Source organism: Xenopus tropicalis, chromosome 6 (genome assembly GCF_000004195.4).
Source record: "Xenopus tropicalis strain Nigerian chromosome 6, UCB_Xtro_10.0, whole genome shotgun sequence".
Lineage (NCBI taxonomy): Eukaryota > Metazoa > Chordata > Amphibia > Anura > Pipidae > Xenopus > Xenopus tropicalis.
This window is the reverse complement of record NC_030682.2, coordinates 123,528,961-123,548,979: the sequence shown is the minus strand read 5'-3', so window position 1 is coordinate 123,548,979 and position 20,019 is coordinate 123,528,961. Positions and strand designations below refer to the sequence as shown.

The window sequence follows — 20,019 nt, the reverse complement described above, 5'->3', positions numbered from 1 at the left end:
AGCCCTGGCTAACTTTGCTCGCACTGCTTTGATGTGGATTGGAAGGCTTGAGTGAGAATGCAGAGAATTGGTTACTGCCCCGCTGTCGCTCTATGTCTTCCAGGCCCACATCTCGTTTGTGTTGCTAGGACTGTGTTCCCTGTACTGGTTCATTGCTGTAAGGAACAGAAAATGAGAAGTCTTCAACATATTTCTGCTTGGGATGAAAGCACTTTAAGGAAAGTTTACTTTGTTGATTACAGTGTATTGTAACCTTACAATTAAAGTGCAGATTCAAAAATTCTTTATTTTCCTCACGTCCCTATAGGCAGCACTTATGAATGAGATTGGTCCATTCCTTTAGGTAGGAAAACCCTGTTGTCTAATAAAAATCAACCCACCCCCATATATTGCGCACTTATTGCTTCTATAGATCAGTCTTTCCTACTTGCAGTAACACTATGTCAATAGTTACTTCAGTTACAATTGTTACTTGCCCACAGGAGCTATTCTCTGGATTCTGCTTCCTGGGGAGGTATTAACCCTTCCTGTGCTGTTTAGGGTTTGTGACCGTGTCCCTGAATTGGAGTTGTATACTTCTGTAAGGAGCTGCTGGAGCTTTGCACTGCCAACTGCAATGTTCCCCTGCCTTTCCCTGATTTTCTGATTGTTCCTACCACCCATTTTTGCAGGCAGAAGTGCGTACATGTGCCATGTACTCGTGGACTCAGCGCAACCTGTGGGGGTGGAACCTCCAGGTCCTGATACTTTTAGTGAGGCATTGTAGATAGCTCAGCACGCTACCTCTCATGTTGCCTCCTGAACACTCGCCGTGCATTGTTCTTTTTCTTAAGCCCCTGCCTTCTGCTGAGCCCCACTGTGCTACTCTGCATAGTTATGCTAAACATGACTACTAGCCATGTCAGATCCTGTGCTTGTTAAGTACAAGGAAAACCCTAAAATTAAGGAAGCTCTAGCCAAGTATACTAAAAATTAAAAAGATGCTGCATGTGATTCACTTATAGGCCTGCTGATCATTCTGACAAGATCTGTATCTCACGTAAAGAGAAAATTTAATCTACTTACCCTGATATATCTGTCTATACTTCCTGGATCAGGCCTTCTTACCCTGCTATATTTGTCTATACTTCCTGGATCAGGCCTTCTTACCCTGCTATATCTGTCTATACATACTGGATCAGGCCTTCTTGCCCTGCTATATCTGTCTATACATACCGGATCAGGCCTTCTTGCCCTGCTATATCTGTCTATACATACTGGATCAGGCTTTACCCTATTTGTCTATATTACTGGATCAGGCCTTCTTGCCCTGCTATATCTGTCTATACATACTGGATCAGGCCTTCTTACCCTGCTATATCTGTCTATACTTCCTGGATCAGGCCTTCTTGCCCTGCTATATCTGTCTATACATACTGGATCAGGCCTTCTTACCCTGCTATATCTGTCTATACATACTGGATCAGGCCTTCTTACCCTGATATATCTGTCTATACATACTGGATCAGGCCTTCTTACCCTGATATATCTGTCTATACATACTGGATCAGGCCTTCTTACCCTGATATATCTGTTTATACTTCCTGGATCAGGCCTCCTTACCCTGCTATATTTGTCTATACATACTGGATCAGGCCTTCTTACCATGCTATATTTGTCTATACATACTGGATCAGGCCTTCTTACCCTGCTATATCTGTCTTTATATAGCCAAACTCCTGAATCTGTGTGTAAAAGCCTTATTGGAGAATATATTTCCTTAGAAGAAGGTAATCTTATACAGAGGAACCGATTTTATTCTGTTCTGGGGCTCATGCTTAAATCTGTGGTTGGGGAAAAGTGGATTCTGGACCTATCAAAACATAAAGCAAACTCTTTTCTAGTTTATCTAAAAAGAAACTTGAGGTTGTGACGAGTATGTTTTCCCACCGGTGATTCACATTACTGCCGGTGGGAAGGAGACTAGGCACATTTTGTTGCCCACGGTAGCGACAAATCCTCATTACCCTAAAAAATAACTGTTTTGTTTATACAGAGCTCCGCCCAATATAAGGCAATACAAGACAAAAATCAAAGAGCTAACCGTAAACAGACAAGAGGCAGAGGTTGTCCTTCATTTTCAGCATGATGGAAACTTTGTATGGGACAGGCTTAAGCATTTATATTCTGCCGGGGAAGCAGTTACTACAAGCCAGTGGGTACTGCAGACTGTCAAAGTTGGTATATCATAAAGTTCTTTTTATGACCACCCCAACGCGCTGAGTTTATTCTTCAGTTTTCCTTGTTTCAAAGCCAGGAGGGAAATTCAGGAATATTATAAATTTAAGATTCCTCAAATATTTAATCAGCAAGAAAATATTCAGGATGGAAATTCTTTATCACAAGCAGCTCAATTTCAGCCCTCTCAGCTACTTCCTAGCCAGCGTGAAGCTCTGCCCCCTTGTCTTTGCTGAGCTCTGCTTCTCTCCCTTACTGTGAAGATGGCCAAAGAGTTGTCTGATTCCTATTGGAGCAGAGGCAGCAAACATGGCAGTAGATACTTTTTTGTCCGTCTGCACAATCGGAGAGAGAAGAAGAGTCCAGCAAAGAAAAGGGGATGGAGCGTCATACTAGACTAGGAAATAGCTGAAAGAGCTGAAGTTGAGCTGCTCATGAAACAGAATTTGTATGAGACTCAATAAAGGGAGAAAGGTATATTTTTTTTCTGGGGGCTGCATAGGGCTTTTATGAGAAAAGGCTTACCTATCCATTAAGAGTTGCTGTTCAGGAAAGAATGGGCTGACTTATACATTAACCAAATCCAACCCATATAAAGAGATTTTAACACAAGTGCTAGGAAAATGTTTTTACCGGCCCTTTTCACTGGTGTATGTGTTTCCTCCTATTCTTATGATAGCAAGAGTAATCTTAAGGAAACTCAGACAGCACAATTGCACCCTAATATTTATTACTCCAGCATGGGCATGCAGGTCATGGTTCTCCGATCATGTCTCGAAAGACTCCCCCTGGCCATTGCCGCAGTGGAAGGATCTAATTCAAGGTCCACCCAGCTACATGCCCAAAAACTGAAATCGGGATGTCTCTTTTGGGAGTATCTCCTACTGTTTTAACACTCTATTGCAGATACCGCATATATCGGAGAATCTGGTCTAAATTCAGGCATCAGCTACTGTTCCAGTTATTCTGGATTTTCTGCAGGAAGGTTACTCAACCGCTAGATCCAGTAGATAGGCAATGTGGCCACGAGCCAGCAATTAATCATCCTTTGGGGCCTACTGAGACCCTCTGGATGAGGACTGCATGAATGGTTCTTGTCTTTGAGCCAAAACTACTACTATGTATCATTAAAAAGAGGTAAGTTGTACGTAGGGGATCTCTGTGCAGTAAGCCTGTGACCATAAGCATAGAAAAGGCATTTTAACTCCATTTATACAAAAGCAAGATGCAGCAACAAACACCGGACCTTACACAAAGGCAAATAACTGCCGTGTGACATGGCCCTTGGGGATGTTTCATAATACAAAAATAAATAAGGGTTGGCGTGATGTTTTACAGGTATTTAAGGATTACCATTAAGGATCAAATAGTTTTGGAATCTCGTGTAGCTGAGGAGTGGGGAAACCCCAGAGGAGGGGCAAGTATCAGTATTAGAATTGTATGGTTGGGAGGGGAACGACAACCACTTTAATGAGTCAGGCTGTTAAGCCTCATTGATCCCCATCACCTGTTTGTTTCATCCAGCAGATCACGTTATTTCTCCGTTCCCAGGGAAAAGAAACAGTGAGCCCTTCAGTGCAAGGATTCATATGTCTACAAACTTCTAAATTACCTGTCACTGTCATATTAAAGATATATATTATTTATAGTTATATATTATATTTGTGGGGGACATAATTACTGAACAGAAAATAACCTAGCAGTACTTTAGTACATACACATGATTAGCAGGGAAATGGGGTGGCTCTCAGCATAAACTGAGGGTGTAACATTGCTGTAGATAACTGGGGTGGGGGTAGAAGCATTTCACACTGGGCTATGCTTGGAAATATGAGGGGATAATGTTCTTTGTTAGATCTGTGTCAAACCTGTAAAGTGGAAGGCATAACTCATGAATACAACCTATGGATGCAGCTAAGGTAGGTGCAACTTGACGTACACCATGGACACCCAGGATAGCCAAATGCAAACATGTCACATGTGGATGTTCTTTGTACTCTATGGGGAACTCTTTAATCATTGGGCAGATCTGTTCAGAGTAAAGACCTGTGTTTGATTTGGATGTGGTCACATGGTGCAAGTCTGAAGTCAGGCATGAGTTGGCCATACATTTCTTCTCAGTGGAACAATAACAGGGACACCAGAGGCTCAGGGTTCCCAACGTTAAAGAGGGCCCAGTGGGGGCTGACTAATACTGTATGTGTGGGCAACAGATCATCTTCTCCAAGATTTGGGGGGAGGGGTGGTTCTAAAAGGTGTTTTTTAAGAGTTTTTTGCACAATAAAAGGAAATGTCTTTCTAAGCAATTTTACAATACACATAATGAAAACTTTTATGTGATTTTAAAACTATTTGTAGTTGAAAGCAGTATTTGCTTATCCTGTTTCTGATAAAAAAAAAAATGTAGCAGGTCAGTTCTCCTCCAGGTCTGTTAAGCGGCCGGCTTAAAAACCAGACAGATAAGGCTTGCAGTATCGTTTGCGTTTATAAATACTGTAAAAACCATACTATCTGATAAATATGTGCCTAGGAAAGTGACTTAGAATTACACTTTCTTTCATCATGCGAAAGATGTATTTAGGTGGTGTTTCTCTTTAACATTTTTTTTTCTGTCATAATTTTTGAGACAAGCGATTACATATCAAAAAAGGTTTCTAGTTTCTCACACTTAAATGAGGGGAAAATAGCTTTATTTTTAGTAAGACACTTACGGGTAAATTGCCGAGCAGAAGCAAATGCATGCAAGCTAAAGGCAGGAGTTATTAATGGTAACGTGCAAATTGTCGTGACTGCTAAAGTATCAGCCCTGGCTTGTGGTGTAGGAGCGATATTATATGTATTATTATGTGCACGCCAAGCCTTACTGTCCAGCTCTGCTCTGTGGTGATCCTTAGGATTCATCCCCCAAAGAGAGAGCGCACGTATCATATCCACCGAGGCTTAACTGCTTTGAGCTGTCTTGTTAAACATCCTGAGTGCTCTCGCTTGTCATGTTGCAAATGATCTTCCCTGGGAAAGCAGGATCTGCCTTACCTTTTACAGATAATTCAATCTCTTCATTAGCTTTGCCCTGGCTTTTCTAAAGGAGTTGCCAGCAGCTTTTATTTTCTTAAATAATACATAAACTATCCCATCAGTAATATTGACCCAGCTCTTGTACATAGTGGAACGATCAAGTAAATATCAGTTGGTTCAGAGTAAGCACATTTTGCAATACTGGTTCTGCCATCAATCAAATGGGCTTAAATTGGTCATACACAGCGTTATTCCTGTGCTATTGCGGGTATGCAAATGGTCAGGCTGTAGACCAGGGGTCCGCAAACTTTTTTTACTTGTGAGCCACAATTAAATGTAAAGAGTTGGGGGGTGACTCAAGCTTAAAAAAAGTCCCTGGGGTGCCAAATAAAGACTATGATTGGCTATTGGTAGCCCCTATGTTGACTAACAGCCTATAGAAGGTTCTGTTTGTCAGTACTCCTGGTTTTATGCCTCTAAAAATTGCCTCAGAGGAAGGAATTAAAAAAAAAAAAAAAAAAAAAAAGTACCTGACCAATGGAAGCAACATGTTGCTCCTGAACCACTTGTTTGGGATCATGGCTGTAGACACTTATGACTGGTCAGTGTGAGAGGTGCGCCGCTGCCATGGTCAGCCGAACAAGCATTGGGCACTTCAGTGGAGGTCATAAGTCATCAGCTAATGAGACTTTTAGTTCTGAATCATGATATTCAATCTGACTAAATAATAATCACTTAGTACAACTTTGTGGGGGGGGGGGGGGTTCACCTTAAAACCCCATTAGACCAGGAGTCCCCAACCTTTCTTACTAATGGAGCAGAGTGAAATGTAAAAAGACTTGGAGAGCAACACAAGCATCTTAAAAGTTCATGGAGGAGCCAAATAAGGGCTGTGATTGGCTATTAGGCAGCCTCTATGCACACTATCAGCTTACAGGGGGCTTTATTTGGTAGTAAATCTTGTTTTTATTCAATCAAAACTTACCACCAAATCAGGAATTCAAAAATAACTACCTGGTTTGGGGGCACTGGGAGCAACAGCCAAGGGGTTGGGGAGCAACATGTTGCCCCTGAGCCACTGGTTCGGGATCACTGCATTAGACAACACCCTATGTAAGTGGTGTCTAACTTCTGTTGCATCTAGGGCAGGAAGTTTTATGGCCAAGCTTGTTTTGACCACTCCCCCTTTTTAAACCACATCCACTTCAAACCACTCCCATGTTATCACAGGAGCTTTTAGGACCATACCGACATTAATGGTGGTAGCACACCAAAAAAACCCAAATAATTGGTACTCACTGCAGGCATATCACCCTTCATATGTGAAAAAAGTTCATTATGTCAAATTAAGCCACACCCTTAAATCCATATGTTGTCTCCTCCACTGTGGATAGCAGAGGAACCCCCAGCACATAATTACACACCTTAGGGACCCCTAACAACTATTTCCAAATGCTAACAAGTTCCCAGAACAAAACCCTGCCAGGTTAACTGTCCACAGGCAACATAGGGCAGGCAGAGTATGGCACACACAGGCAGGGTCGGGCAGGCAGAGTATGGCACATGCAGGCAGCATAGGGCAGGCAGAGTATGGCACACGCAGGCAGCATAGGGCAGGCAGAGTATGGCACACGCAGGCAGCATAGGGCAGGCAGAGTATGGCACACGCAGGCAGCATAGGGCAGGCAGAGTATGGCACACGCAGGCAGCATAGGGCAGGCAGAGTATGGCACACGCAGGCAGCATAGGGCAGGCAGAGTATGGCACACACAGGCAGCATAGGGCAGGCAGAGTATGCACACACAGGCAGCATAGGGCAGGCAGAGTATGGCACACGCAGGCAAGGTAGGACAGGCAGAATATGCAGAAGGAAGAAGAGAGGGAAACTTACCATGTCTGTGTAAGTAAGTGATAATGACTGCTCCAAGATAAAAAGTTTGTACTGCAGTAAATACAGTGACATAATACCAGCACTGCTCCTACAGTCTGAGGTGTGAACAGGGGAACAATTGGGGAGTTTACAGGGGATTGTAGGTGTGAACAATGCAGGAATTTACAGGTGTTAACAATACAGGGGGTTTACAGCCAGAATCTGCGGTGTAAACAATACAGGGGCCAGTTAATCTCAGTACTGACACCATTTAAAGTTTACACAAAGGTAAGCAGTCACGGCAGCCAGACAGATGGGGGGCCACACAAGGGGGGTTCACAGGCCGCCAGTTGGACAGCACTGCTCTATGTTATGCAGTGTGCTTCCCTCAGTATGTGTACAGTTTGTGTTCCTGAGCCCTGAACCAGAGGCTGCCTGTGTGTGAATGTTTGCAGGATTGAGATTCAGGAGAACCGAATACTGAATTCACTTCCTTTAAAGGGTGGTTCACCTTTAAGTTAACATTTAGTGTGCTATAGAATGCCCTGTTCCTAGCAGTTTTTGAATTATTTGCCTTCCTCTTCTGCCTTTTTCCAGGTTTCAACTGGGGGTCACTGGCCCCGACAGCCAAAAATCTATTGCTCTATGTGGCTACAATTTAATTGTTATTGTTACTTTTTTTATTTACCTTTTTGTGCAGGCCCTCTCCTATTCATATCCCTATCTCTCATTCTAACCACTGCCTGGTTACTAGGGTAAGAAAGACCCTAGCAACGTTAGCTGCTGAAATACCAAACTTTAGAGCTGCTGAACAAAAAGCTAAATAACTGATTAATCATTAAAAATAATAAATGAAGACGAATTGCAGATTGTCTCATCATACTAAAAGTTAGTTTAAAGGTGAACTACCCCTTTAATCCAGCATTAACCCTCCCAGTGCCATAACGCTGCTGAACCGGCGCCCCATCACATGGGCTGGGGCAGATAAAGCCTGAATCCCTTAGATTAGTGTTCCTACTGGCCTTTAATCATTTGGCCACCATCATTTGGTTTTGTAGTGATGATGTCTTTTAAGAAATGTTAGTTATAAAACTCCTGTCCAAACTGGCCAAAATCGGACCATGTGTTCAGAGCTAAATTGTGCTGATTCCAATCAAACATGTTGGTAAATCCATTCGGCTGATGTATGCCAGTATTTTGGACAGTCAGACATGGGCTTCTCTGTTTGATGTGAAGGTTTTAGGACTGCCTGGCAACTGGATCAAGACGCGTATGTGCCAATTTGGTTGCCAGAATGTGTAGACATTTTGGTCAAAGACCTCTTCACAGCAATGTATACCTAGTTTGTGGGAATACTGCTGTATTATGTGAATGTTGTTTCCTGCCAGTTTATATGAGGCGCATTATACTCTTGGCCATGTGTTATTTAGCTATAGAAGCCATCATTTGTGCTGTTTGTTATAAGCTAAAGGGATGTGGTTACAAAGCATGCCAGAATAGTAACGTATCCCCTAATAAAATGCCTCTTATATTTTGCAAGTGTTCTTATCCATCTGTTTACACCGTGTTGACATCATACGGTATTTTCTTCAGCGTTGCACCATGGGTCACTGATATTAATTACCATACGAGAAGGTACTTTTTATTGGGCTTCAGCGCCAGCTTATTTTTCACTATAGAGTTCTCGTCTGCTCAAATCTATAGCCGGTGTTTATTGTGAGATGCCTGACTGTTTTGATGGCCTGTGAGTGTCGCCAGGCTGAAGTTCCTGTGCGACACATTCCCCCCGTTTTATTTTTCTGTGAGAAAACTCTGCAAACAATTCCCTTCCACCCTCAAGAGGACCGTAGATTGCTTGCACTGTCAATACATCTCAAGAAGCCTTTGTGCCACACAATAAACCTCCCTGTCTTTTTCTCAGGAGAGGCGGTAGAATTTCAGCCACTATTTCAAATGCAGATAATACCTTGTTTGGAGAAGTTTGTTTGAAAAAAAGCAAAAGTGGTTTAAGTTGGAGTGAATTATCACCTAGGCTGGCTGGCTGCGTGCGTGTGTGTGTAGCCGCAATACGATACTGTGGGAAAGTCTGGAGCCACCTTGGGAGATGCTGAGAATAAGAGATCCATATACAGCCATACAATGACTGCTCTTTGCTGTGGGTTTTTAATTGGCCACCGTGGCTACTTCAACCAGCCTTATTGTGGCCGTTTAGATACATGCCATGCCAAGGTCTATATGATTTGTTGTTGCACATTATACAGAAGTAAAATTGCTCAGTCTGTGACTGCGCTGCTGATGGGCAACAGCTTCACTGTAAATACAACATAAGTAAAACTTAACAAACCTAAATTAAAATCCATTATTGCATTAGTGACACTAAGCGCTAAGGTCCAATGTGATTGTTTTTTGCTTCTAATGTGTAAAGACGTTACTTTACAGTCTCTAACAAGAAAATAGATGTGGCTAACCAATCCAGGGGCTTGGTCTGCTGCCACTGAGGCCAACTTACTGATTGGGGCACTGAATGGGACTCCCTATAACAGGGAAACCTTTTTAGGATCTATCTTTTTTCGCAATATCTATCTTTTTTTGCAATAGCAAAAAACTATGCCCCAAATTTCTGTAGGTACATCGGAGGGCATGGTGCACTGTAAAGGCTCTATGGGGTTACAGAACATGGGGGCTGCTGTAAGATGCCATAGGCAGTCACTATTTATTGGGCCTGTAGAGAGGCTGTTTGGGCCTCTGTGTACTTGAAAGGACAGGACCTGTTTTAAGTCTCGGTCTGTACCTTTGCTGGTGTTATCAATATACCAAACAAGACTACTGCAGTATACTTTCCTTATAACTTGTGAAGAAACAAGTACCGTAATATATCCAATCCTAAATAAGTGTCAGTTTGTATATTTTTGTGGCTATCAGATAGCAATTACCATAGTGACAAGTAACGTAGTCCCAGCAAGTTTTTATAGTCAGCTATCTAAACTAGGGAAATTGAAACTGGACTTCTCAAGCTTTGAGGCTCCATGGGACTGCCTAGTGAGATGTGAGAGGCCTGCTACTACTTATACATGGCAGCAGCTCTTAGTATTGTCAGTCTTTCCTTATCCTCCAATAAGCAACCCTTCAAGTAAATACATATTTATATATAATCAATTCTTTTTTGAATGCAAGCTTTTTTCAGCAGGATTCAGCTGAATCCAAATGCCTGGCCAAACCGTATTCGAACCCTAAATATCACACACATTTAAGAAAATTGCACATTTTCACCTGCAAGGTCCATGCATGACCTTATTTAAAAGTTCCCACGCCATAGATTTTTCGTTTCCCAATTCCTGTATTTTCCCCTTTCTGCAGAAATCCACTGGGACAGAAAGGGTTAATGGTGTCATACTGTTCTTGAGTACCAGCATGCCAGCGATTTAGATTTCCATTTAGATCTATTATTATTTTTATGACAATTGATAAAGCTCCATCATATTCCGCAGCGCTGTACATATGATCTATGTGTATTTACTGGCAAGGCTTAGAGGAACTTTTACTGGAAACTGTAATTTTATCTTGTATTGTGGCTGCCATTCTGCTAATAGAAATGCTTTCTTTGGAAATAGTGGCGCCACTTAACATGTAAATTTGCATCTCCTTATGAGTGACAATCTGTATCGTAAAATAAATCTATGGATTTTGCAGTAAAACAAATAGTCTTGTGACGTATTTCTTTTCTCTAAGTGCGTATCTATATCATCCCTCCATAACCTTATTAGAATGTCTGCTCCTTTCTCTCCCCTATTGCTGACTTGTAGCACTATATAGAGGCATCCCGTGTATAGTGCTACATTAATTATGGGGCAATAACATGGAGTCAGACGGAAGCCTAGCAGTACATGCCAGACTCCATGTTATTGCCCCATAATTAATAATTGACCCATCTCTATGAATGAGACGCACAATATGAAGTGGACGCAGTATGTCATTTTAGCGCATAATCCCCGTAGCTGATTTCATATTCTAGTCCACATTCCCTATTTAATGTGCTATGATTTCCCTTAAAGGGACCATGGGCGTCCACAGAAGGGGGCAAGAGGGGGCACTTGCCCCCCCCTGGAAAAGTAGCAAAAAAAAACAAAAACCTTACTCCGTTTCTGCAGTCCCCTCAAGCCCGTTTTTGCTGTGCTCCGATTGGATCTTTCTTCTTGTGGATTCTCCAATCAGAGCACAGCTTCCTTGACAGACAGTAAAATTGACCAATCAGAGCACACATGCACACAGGGATCGGGAGATTTTGCAAACTGGAAACAGAAATAAAAACTGAAAAGAAGAATCTGCCCCTGTAACTTTACCTAAGAACCAACTCTCAACTTTTGCTGCAGTTTTCATCCCACAGGTACTATACCCAGGCACTATACCCAGGCACTATACCCAGGTACTATACACAGGCACTATACCCAGGCACTATACCCAGGCACTATACCCAGGCACTATACCCAGGCACTATACCCAGGCACTATACCCAGGCACTATACACAGGTACTATACACAGGCACTATACCCAGGCACTATACCCAGGCACTATACCCAGGCACTATACCCAGGCACTATACCCAGGTACTATACACAGGCACTATACCCAGGCACTATACCCAGGCACTATACCCAGGTACTATACACAGGCACTATACCCAGGCACTATACCCAGGTACTATACCCAGGCACTATACCCAGGTACTATACCCAGGCACTATACCCAGGCACTATACCCAGGCACTATACCCAGGCACTATACCCAGGCACTATACCCAGGCACTATACCCAGGCACTATACCCAGGCACTATACAGTTCTAAAGAATCACTAGCTGACATTAAATTGTTTTTTGCCTGACCTGACATCTATAATAATATATAATCTATCCCCTACCCTAACACATGGAGGGTAAGTTAACTCTTTCCCTCTGAAAAAGCTCATTGTGTGTTTATATATGTGTTGTTGTTTTTTGCACTTACTATTTTTTTTTTTTTTTGTCATTGTTTTGTTCATTTATAGTAAGTTACAGTGGGGCCAATGTTGTGTATCAGTGCCAGTGTTATAGTGCCAGGGCCTGAATATCTGCCATCTGTACCCACTGCTTCTCACTGTATATAATGTGCTGGGTTTGTAAATACAGACTGCGTCTCACTGTATATAATGGGGAGTCAGTACCCACTGCCTTTCTTGCTATAAAACTAACATAAACACATCTAAAGGGGTGGTTCACTTTTAAGTTAACCTTTAGTATGTTATAAAATGGCCTATTCCTAGCAACTTTGCAATTGGTCTTCCTAATTAATTTTTTTGAATAATTTGCCTTTCTCTTCTGCCTCTATACAGATTTTAAATGGGGGCCAAAAAATATTGCTCTGTGAGGCTACAATTTTATTATTATTATAATTTTGTATTACTTATTTTTCCACATAGGCCCCTTAACTATTCATATTCCCATCTCTTGTTTAAATCACTACCTGGTTGCTAGGGTAAATAAGACCCTAGCAACCAGATAGCTGCTGAAATACCAAATGGAGAGCTGCTGAACAAAAAGCTAAATAACTGAAAAACCATTAAAAATAAAAGTGAATTCGAATGCGAACTACCCCTTTAAGCTAACTGATCACAAACACAAATGTTTGCAGATCCCCTAACAGAAGTGCGCATATGAATACTTTTACTACTAATACTAAACATTTTAGGGTAAAAAAAAAAAGCACCCCCACCCGCACTTTTGTACAGTATCCCTGGAAGTCAGTGGGAACGGCAAGAGGTAGTTGGGAGGTTAACTTTTTACGTCAGCAGCGAATCCACTAAGTGTCACATTAGCTGTAGGTCAGTCTGTGTATGGGCCATATTTAGCCTCCCCTAGTATCATCCTGCAAAAAAAAAAAATATATATATATATTTATCTGTTGCAGGATGATGCTAGCTTACTTGCCCCCCCTTGGAAAATTTTCTGCGGACGCCCATGAAAGGGACATTGTAACCTATTTATTTTGGTGTAAAGTATGTGGGAACACAGAACTTACAGTGTTTTTGCATTATAAAATTCCCCTTACCCAAAAAATAATAGAACCGTAGCTGCTGTACGTTCTTCCATTTACTTATTCTCTTTTAGTTCCAAACAACCAAATCTCACCTTTGTAGAATGTATCTGAGAAAACCAAAGTGACAGCATTTTATGGTGGTTCTGTTTTACTAAAACCCTTTTTTGTGTTTTCTGATATTTATTATAGGGGGTTTTGTGCTCCCAGTGTTCTACCATTGGAACAACATTTATCCCTTGTCGGGCACCATAGGGTTATTAAGAAAAGCATCTCCATCTTTAAAGTTTCCACCTTTAAATATAGGCCAGGCTGAGTTGTTTTAGGGATTATTGCTCTGGTGCCGGAGTATAATCATGGATTTATGTGTGATTACCCTGCCTAAAGCAACCTATCATTTACACTCCCTTCTGAACTCTGCCTGATGGGAGCCTGTGAGAGCAGCGTGCATGTTTCCGCTCTGCACGGCCTTTGCCAATTGATCTTCTAGCCACAAATGCTTGCCCTCCGGGGGATATCAGTCATAATGCGCAGCACTTATGCCCCACGTTGCCTGACAGGCATGTCAGTCCCCTTTTATGCTGAAGGTTTGGAGGATCCCTTTATACACAGGTGCAGCCGAGGCTGCCGAACAATCCCTTTAATACACTAGATTAGATGTGATTAAAATACCTGAAGCGGCAGATAGATCTCGTGATGCCGGTATCATGGCTTCACAGCCTGTTCTTCTCATTAGGAGCAGGTTTCCCTGGGGGCAGGCGCAGGTAAATAATAATCACCAGGGCCTACACAGTGATGGGACAGGACCTGCTTACTCTATTAATGTTTCTATAGGATAGTGGAGAGAATTCTACCTACAGCGATCACCTTGCATTTCTGACTCCTGAAACCTGCAGCTGATACCATGTGGCTCGTTTGAACCCGCTTCTTGTGACACTAATACACTTCAGGGATAGAGATATTGTTACCTAAATGCTCAATAAGAACTGTAATCAGCAGTATTAGCAACAAGCCAGTTGTGATACATTGTTCCCTAAATTATTGTCCAATTAATGCCATTAATATTATCTTGTGAATATAATAGTACATCTGCTAGCGCAGTGAGCAACTTGCACTTTTCCCCACAGTCGGTTGAACTTAAAACCACTTTCATTAAAGGTACTTGAGTCAGAATGTGCTACTTGCACCCTTGTATAGATGCACTTGGTCCTTCCTGCCTTCTGTTCCGAATTGGATGCAGCTGTGCCTACTGACGCAGGGGAACTCTGTAGCTATCGCCACTTTCTGACATGGTGGTAGCTCCAAGGTTCCCACAGCTCCCTTGCGCTGAAAGGGTAGGGTACACACGTTACTCTCACTCCGCACACCAGTGAACACCAGAAATCCCAGACAGACTTAGAAACTATTTGCTGCAATAGTGTCTGATTTGCAAAAAAGCAAAGAGTCACCCGTTTGTGTCTTCTCTGATGCCAGAATTCTTGGAAAATCCATGCAATTTTCTCACTGCGTCTGCGTAAGTGAATGTATTATAGTGCAAATCAAGTAATATTTCTTTTCATTTCAAAATTATTACAAATAAAACTTACTAATTTAGATCCAAATTGGTTTGCAGAGATAAAATCCTTCATAAGTTATACATTACTAATTCTGCTCAGGGCAGAGACAGGTCAGGGTTGTAACTGCCTGAACTAATTAGCCTGGCTAAACCCCCCTGAGCTCCCTCACCGGCCGTAGATTCCCTTGTGGCTTTAGACTGAGTGACCAGTCCTAATGCAACTACTCCCTTGGGCCATTAGCAGCAAGTGGGGCAAGGAGGCAGAAAAGCACCCCAGGGATAGTTGGATCCTACAGCAGCCAACTGGTAAAAATTTGGGCCCCTGAATAAATAGGGCAGTAGCCACTGTTTGATCTCTTGTAATTTACAGGCAGATAAATAATCTATAAAAACAGGAAATTTGGTTAGATGTTCCCAGTTATCAACGGGGGACATCAGTGGGCTGGGCCTTATGTGCTTTGAGCTTAGAGATCAAATGTGGGTTCAGCGTTTCAGGCAGACAGCACCTTAGCCTAAAGGATAACTTTATGGTTAAGTACATTAGGGTTTAGTTCATAAACGGTATTTGTTAAAATTACTATTTCAAAGACCATCAAAGAAGGTGTCCTTTGTATTTGTACGATTAAATGACATGCGTGTTATAGGGATAGAAAAGGCAGACTGGGCCTTTAATGAAATTACCCTCTGACTCACTAATGAGTGAATTCTTTCCACCATAAGTAAAGAAATCTAAACCACTTTTCTTCTCGAGGTGTTGGCTTACTGTCTTGTCAATGAGCAAAGCAGTGAGGTGGATTATGTGCTTATTATAGTGTTTGCAAAGTGTATATTCTTATGTTATATAATAGGCTGAGCTCTGTGTACCCAGCTTTGCTCACTGAAAAGATAACTGGAAACTATTCACCGTTTTAGTCATGTGTTGTCTGCCTCATACATTAAATGTTACCCGCCGATGGGATGGAAAAATGCAATATAAGGTTTATCTTGCCATACACCATACAACTGATGGCTGTCTTTATTGTTCCATCCATTGGGGCTGACAGCCTGAGTGATCAGAACAACAGAAAGTAAAGAGGAGCTGCCTGGTCAATAAACTGACTCATATGCCTAGTACATGGATATCATTTGGGTTCATCGGGCCACCATACACATACCAAAAATCATATGAAACAAATCAGGATGTGTATGGCCGGTTGAAAAGTCTGTAATTGGACAAAAGAAAGGAAGATTGCCTAATTTATTCTTCTATTAGGCGTATGATTATTTCACTTGGCTTTGGATCCCACCATGGATCCCACCAATGTAGCTCTTCTTTCCTAACCTTGCTTCAAGTGAATCCTCTTAGTTTCTTATTGGCATTTCCACTTGGATCACCCAGCTTCCTTGTTAAACGTCTCTAAAATCCCTTATTCCTTGGGATGATCTGTCCTAACTCTTTCACTCTATACTCAGTTCTTGACTAAATCACCACTCTTTCACCTACACAAATCTCACACTTGATGGCACCAGTATTGTTATATGTTCTTTCTATGTTGGCTGTTTAACCAAAGTCATTATTCCAGTAAGGGCAGCCAAGTGGATCTGAAACCCAATAATAAGCCTCAGAAGAAGTTCTGGCAATTAGTGATCCCCAACCAGTGGCTCAGGGGTAACATGTTGCTCACCAACCCCTTGGGTGTTGCTCTCAGTGCCCCCAAACCAGGTAGTTATTTTTGAGTTCCTGACTTGGTTGAATAAAAAAAGATGTAATACCAAATAAAGCCTCCTGTAAGCTGCTAGTGTGCACAGAGGCTGCCAAGTCTTTCTATATTTGACTGTGGCTCACGAGTAAGAGAGGTTGGGGATCCCTGCTGTAGAGTATAAAGGCACTATACAGGGGAAGGGTTAGTAAAGCCTGTTCTTGGCTAATAGATAATTGGGGAAAAATGCAATTACAGTTATTACATTATGCTACATCTGCAATAAAAATACATTGTACAGTTCCTAAATCAACATTATTAAATGTACAACAGTTCAGCATAACACTGTTGTTTTTCCTCTCGTGTTTCTCCCTGCTATGTAGATTAAGGGACATTGTCCAGTGGAGAACTCCATAAACTTGAATTTTAGTGCATAAACACCTGAACCCTATGTATCACTGAAAAAAAAAGATTAAAAGGTGACAATATATAAATATTTATTTAATCTAAATGCATGTTTTCCTTGAGATAAACCATATAAGTGCTGTAGAACTCCAGGGTGTTGAATAATCCTTTAATGCGCACCCTATTGCGTGTGATTCCCTGCTTGTGGATCAAAGGGCTTTGATCAGCCACAGTTAAAATGCACCTTCTTGGGGGGGGGGAGAGATGTGGGGAAATTAACACATGTGCTCATGGGTTGTGTTGGGCTGCAGAATAGCCATATGTTCATTATTTAATGCTACAGAACTACATTGCACAACAGCTTTGCCTAAAAACTGTGACTTAAGGTGTCCATACACTGATTGTAGCTGCCGGTATTGGTCCCTTGGACTGATTTGGAATCTTATTGGCCTGTGTAGGGGCAGAAACGACAGCTATACCCGACCGATATCTGGCCTGAAATTGGGCAAATATCGATCGGGCAGGTTAAAAGATTCAGTTGGTTTGGGGACCGCATTGGCTCGTTGAGGTGGTCCCCGAACCGACTGCCATTGCCGCCGTTAGGCCATAGGTGGGGATATCGGGAGAAGATCCACTCGCTTGGCGACCAGGGGGAATGGCAATATCCATTTCTAATTTTTCATTTCTTATGTATTTTTAGAGAGTCTTCTCTCTAAATAACAGCAACATATTCATTAGGGAAGCATAGAGAACCATCACCATTGCTATTATTCTGCAAGCCATTGAGCACATTAGATATGTAACCATATCCAATCTTCCCATTGGACCTTTATATAAAAATTTCCTGCTGACTATACAGTTAACTTTGGTACCATCCCCTCCCTGTATAAGTGGAATGCAAGGACTGCAGCCCCTTGGGATGCTGGGAAAACAGTAAATAGGCTGCAGTACTAAAAGGGGATTTGTGGGAAAGTTTCAAGGGTAGAAACTGGGAAGGGAAGGGGTGCATAAGGCTGTTCAGGAGGGGAGGAGAGGAAAGGAAGGCCTGAAAAGAAATTGGTGAGAACAGGGGCTGAGAGTGTGCCTATGGAGCTGGATACTGGGAATGTATGGGTTTTCAGATGATGGAAAATGTATCATATACAGCAGTCACAGTAAATGGAATCTGTGCATTTGGCACACACAGTGCCGCATTGTCTGCATAGGGGAAGAAGGATAGGTTTAACTCAAGGTCTCATGTATTTATTTGTTAACAAAATACTATGTGACTAATATAGCCAAATTCTGATTAAACAGAAGGGAGGGAGGTACGGTATCCTATCAACTTGTCACCAAACAGATAAAACCTGCTTCAGCACAAATGTGCATATTATGATCTACACCAGGCTGGGATACTAGGGATGCACTGAATCCAGTATTTTTTGGTTCGGTCAAACCCTGAATCCTTTGTGAAAGATTTGTTTGAATACCAAGCCAAAGCCAAATCCTAATATGAATATGAAAATTAGGCTATGGAAGGGTTAAATAGAAGCACACACTTAAATATTTTTTTTACATGCGTGTGCATGTAACCAAAAGTCATTTGATTTTAAGGATTCGGTTTGGCCAGAAACTTGAATTCAGCCGAATGTGAATCCTGCTGAAAAAGGTGCAGAACTTGAGGAAGGAGCTGGGCAGGCTGTGAATATGGCTCGCCATCCACCCGTGACAGACTTCAGGGGGCAGTTGGTCAGCCCGAGGAATAGGTCCTGTGGGTTTTGGGCTGCCCATCACTTATATATACACAGACAAAACAAACTGTAAATCTTGGGATTACTGTAGCCCTAGATATTATGTTTGTCCAAGAAGTCAACCAAGCCTGTCCTAAGCCATGAATAGAATCTGCCATCACCATATCACCCAGCAGGGCATTCCCCAACCTCACTGCCCTCGCCTTAAAGAACCCCCTAATTTTTTAGGCCATTACAGTCACATATTGTTCTATGTAGTGCGGAGTGCAGCTGCTTGGGAGTGCAACCTAATGGCGACCTAATGTTCCACACTGGGAATCTACCATTTCAAGCAACACCTCCATATCAGTAGCTGCTGTTTATACTAAAATACACTGCGTGCTGTTGTATATAAGCAGGCTGGAATGATCTGGGCTTCTTTCTGACAGTTACTGGTTATGACAGAAGTGCTAGATGTTCCCATTGTCTGTGGCTCTGACAATAAATTGCCGTGTTGGTCTGTTTTTTTTTTTTTTTTCAGGAAATATCAAAAGGGAATGAGAGTTCGGCTGAGACTGGTTGATCTGGAGCTCACTTCAAGGTTTTTGGGAGCAACGACTGACACCACCTTGCTGGAGGCCGACGCAGTCCTGCTGGGTCTGCTGGAAAGTCGGGAGACCAAGTGATGGTACTTGGGTGCTGTTGGCAAATCCCTTATAAACTCCTGCAGCCACTGATGGGTTAATAACGCATTTCAGGAAAGGTTATTCTCGTGGCACAAGAGTTCATCAAAACATGCAGCTGATTGGACGCTTATGGAACAATCTCATTGTCTGCTATAACAGCTCCAGGGCTTCTCCAATTTGCAGGGGCAGAATATGATCTGGAATTCATTATCCGCAAGGTTAAGACCTGCACTCCCTATTTTCTTACTTTCCTTTGTTCCTCTCTTATCTCAGTGACTGACACATTAAAAAAAAGACAAAAATGTTGCTTCCGTGTTCTCTTTGCTCATGTAAGATCCTGCAATTATTTATTTTAAAAGGGAATTCAACCCAAATAATGACACAAATGACATTTAGCATAATCAATGCAACTGAGTTCTAATTAGGTTTCCACATTAATATATATATATATATATATATAATATTCATTAAAACAAACCAGTGGCTATTAAAAGCATTATCTGTCTGTCCCTTTCTGTTACTTGCACTGCTTCCCCTGACTCTTGATACAGGGTAGCAGTAGTCAGTTCTTCACCAGTTCCCAGAATATCTTGCAGGTTTTGTAATTAATAGACATGGGGCAAGTGGTGTCTTGACTGCAGGAGAACCGACCTTTACTGCAATAATATTTGCAGTAACTTTAAAACCATTTATAATGTATGGATATTCCTTAGATTTACATTTTCTTTAATGCAGAATTATTTTTATTATTTTGGTGGAGTTCTGCTTTATATGTACTGTATTTTAAATGTGTACTACTTATTATGTATAAGTATA

The 20,019-nt window shown here is 41.9% G+C and overlaps 1 protein-coding gene across 1 annotated transcript in view; it reads left to right on the top strand.

Moving 5' to 3' along the window:
- Positions 1-19,505, top strand: part of mrps28 (mitochondrial ribosomal protein S28) — a 50,539-nt gene extending 31,034 nt beyond the window's left edge. Inside the window, 1 exon segment of the mRNA NM_001102816.1 lies at positions 19,059-19,505. Within this exon segment, the coding sequence (NP_001096286.1) occupies positions 19,059-19,203 (145 nt within the window). The 3' untranslated portion in view covers positions 19,204-19,505.
- Positions 19,506-20,019: the final 514 nt, after the last annotated feature.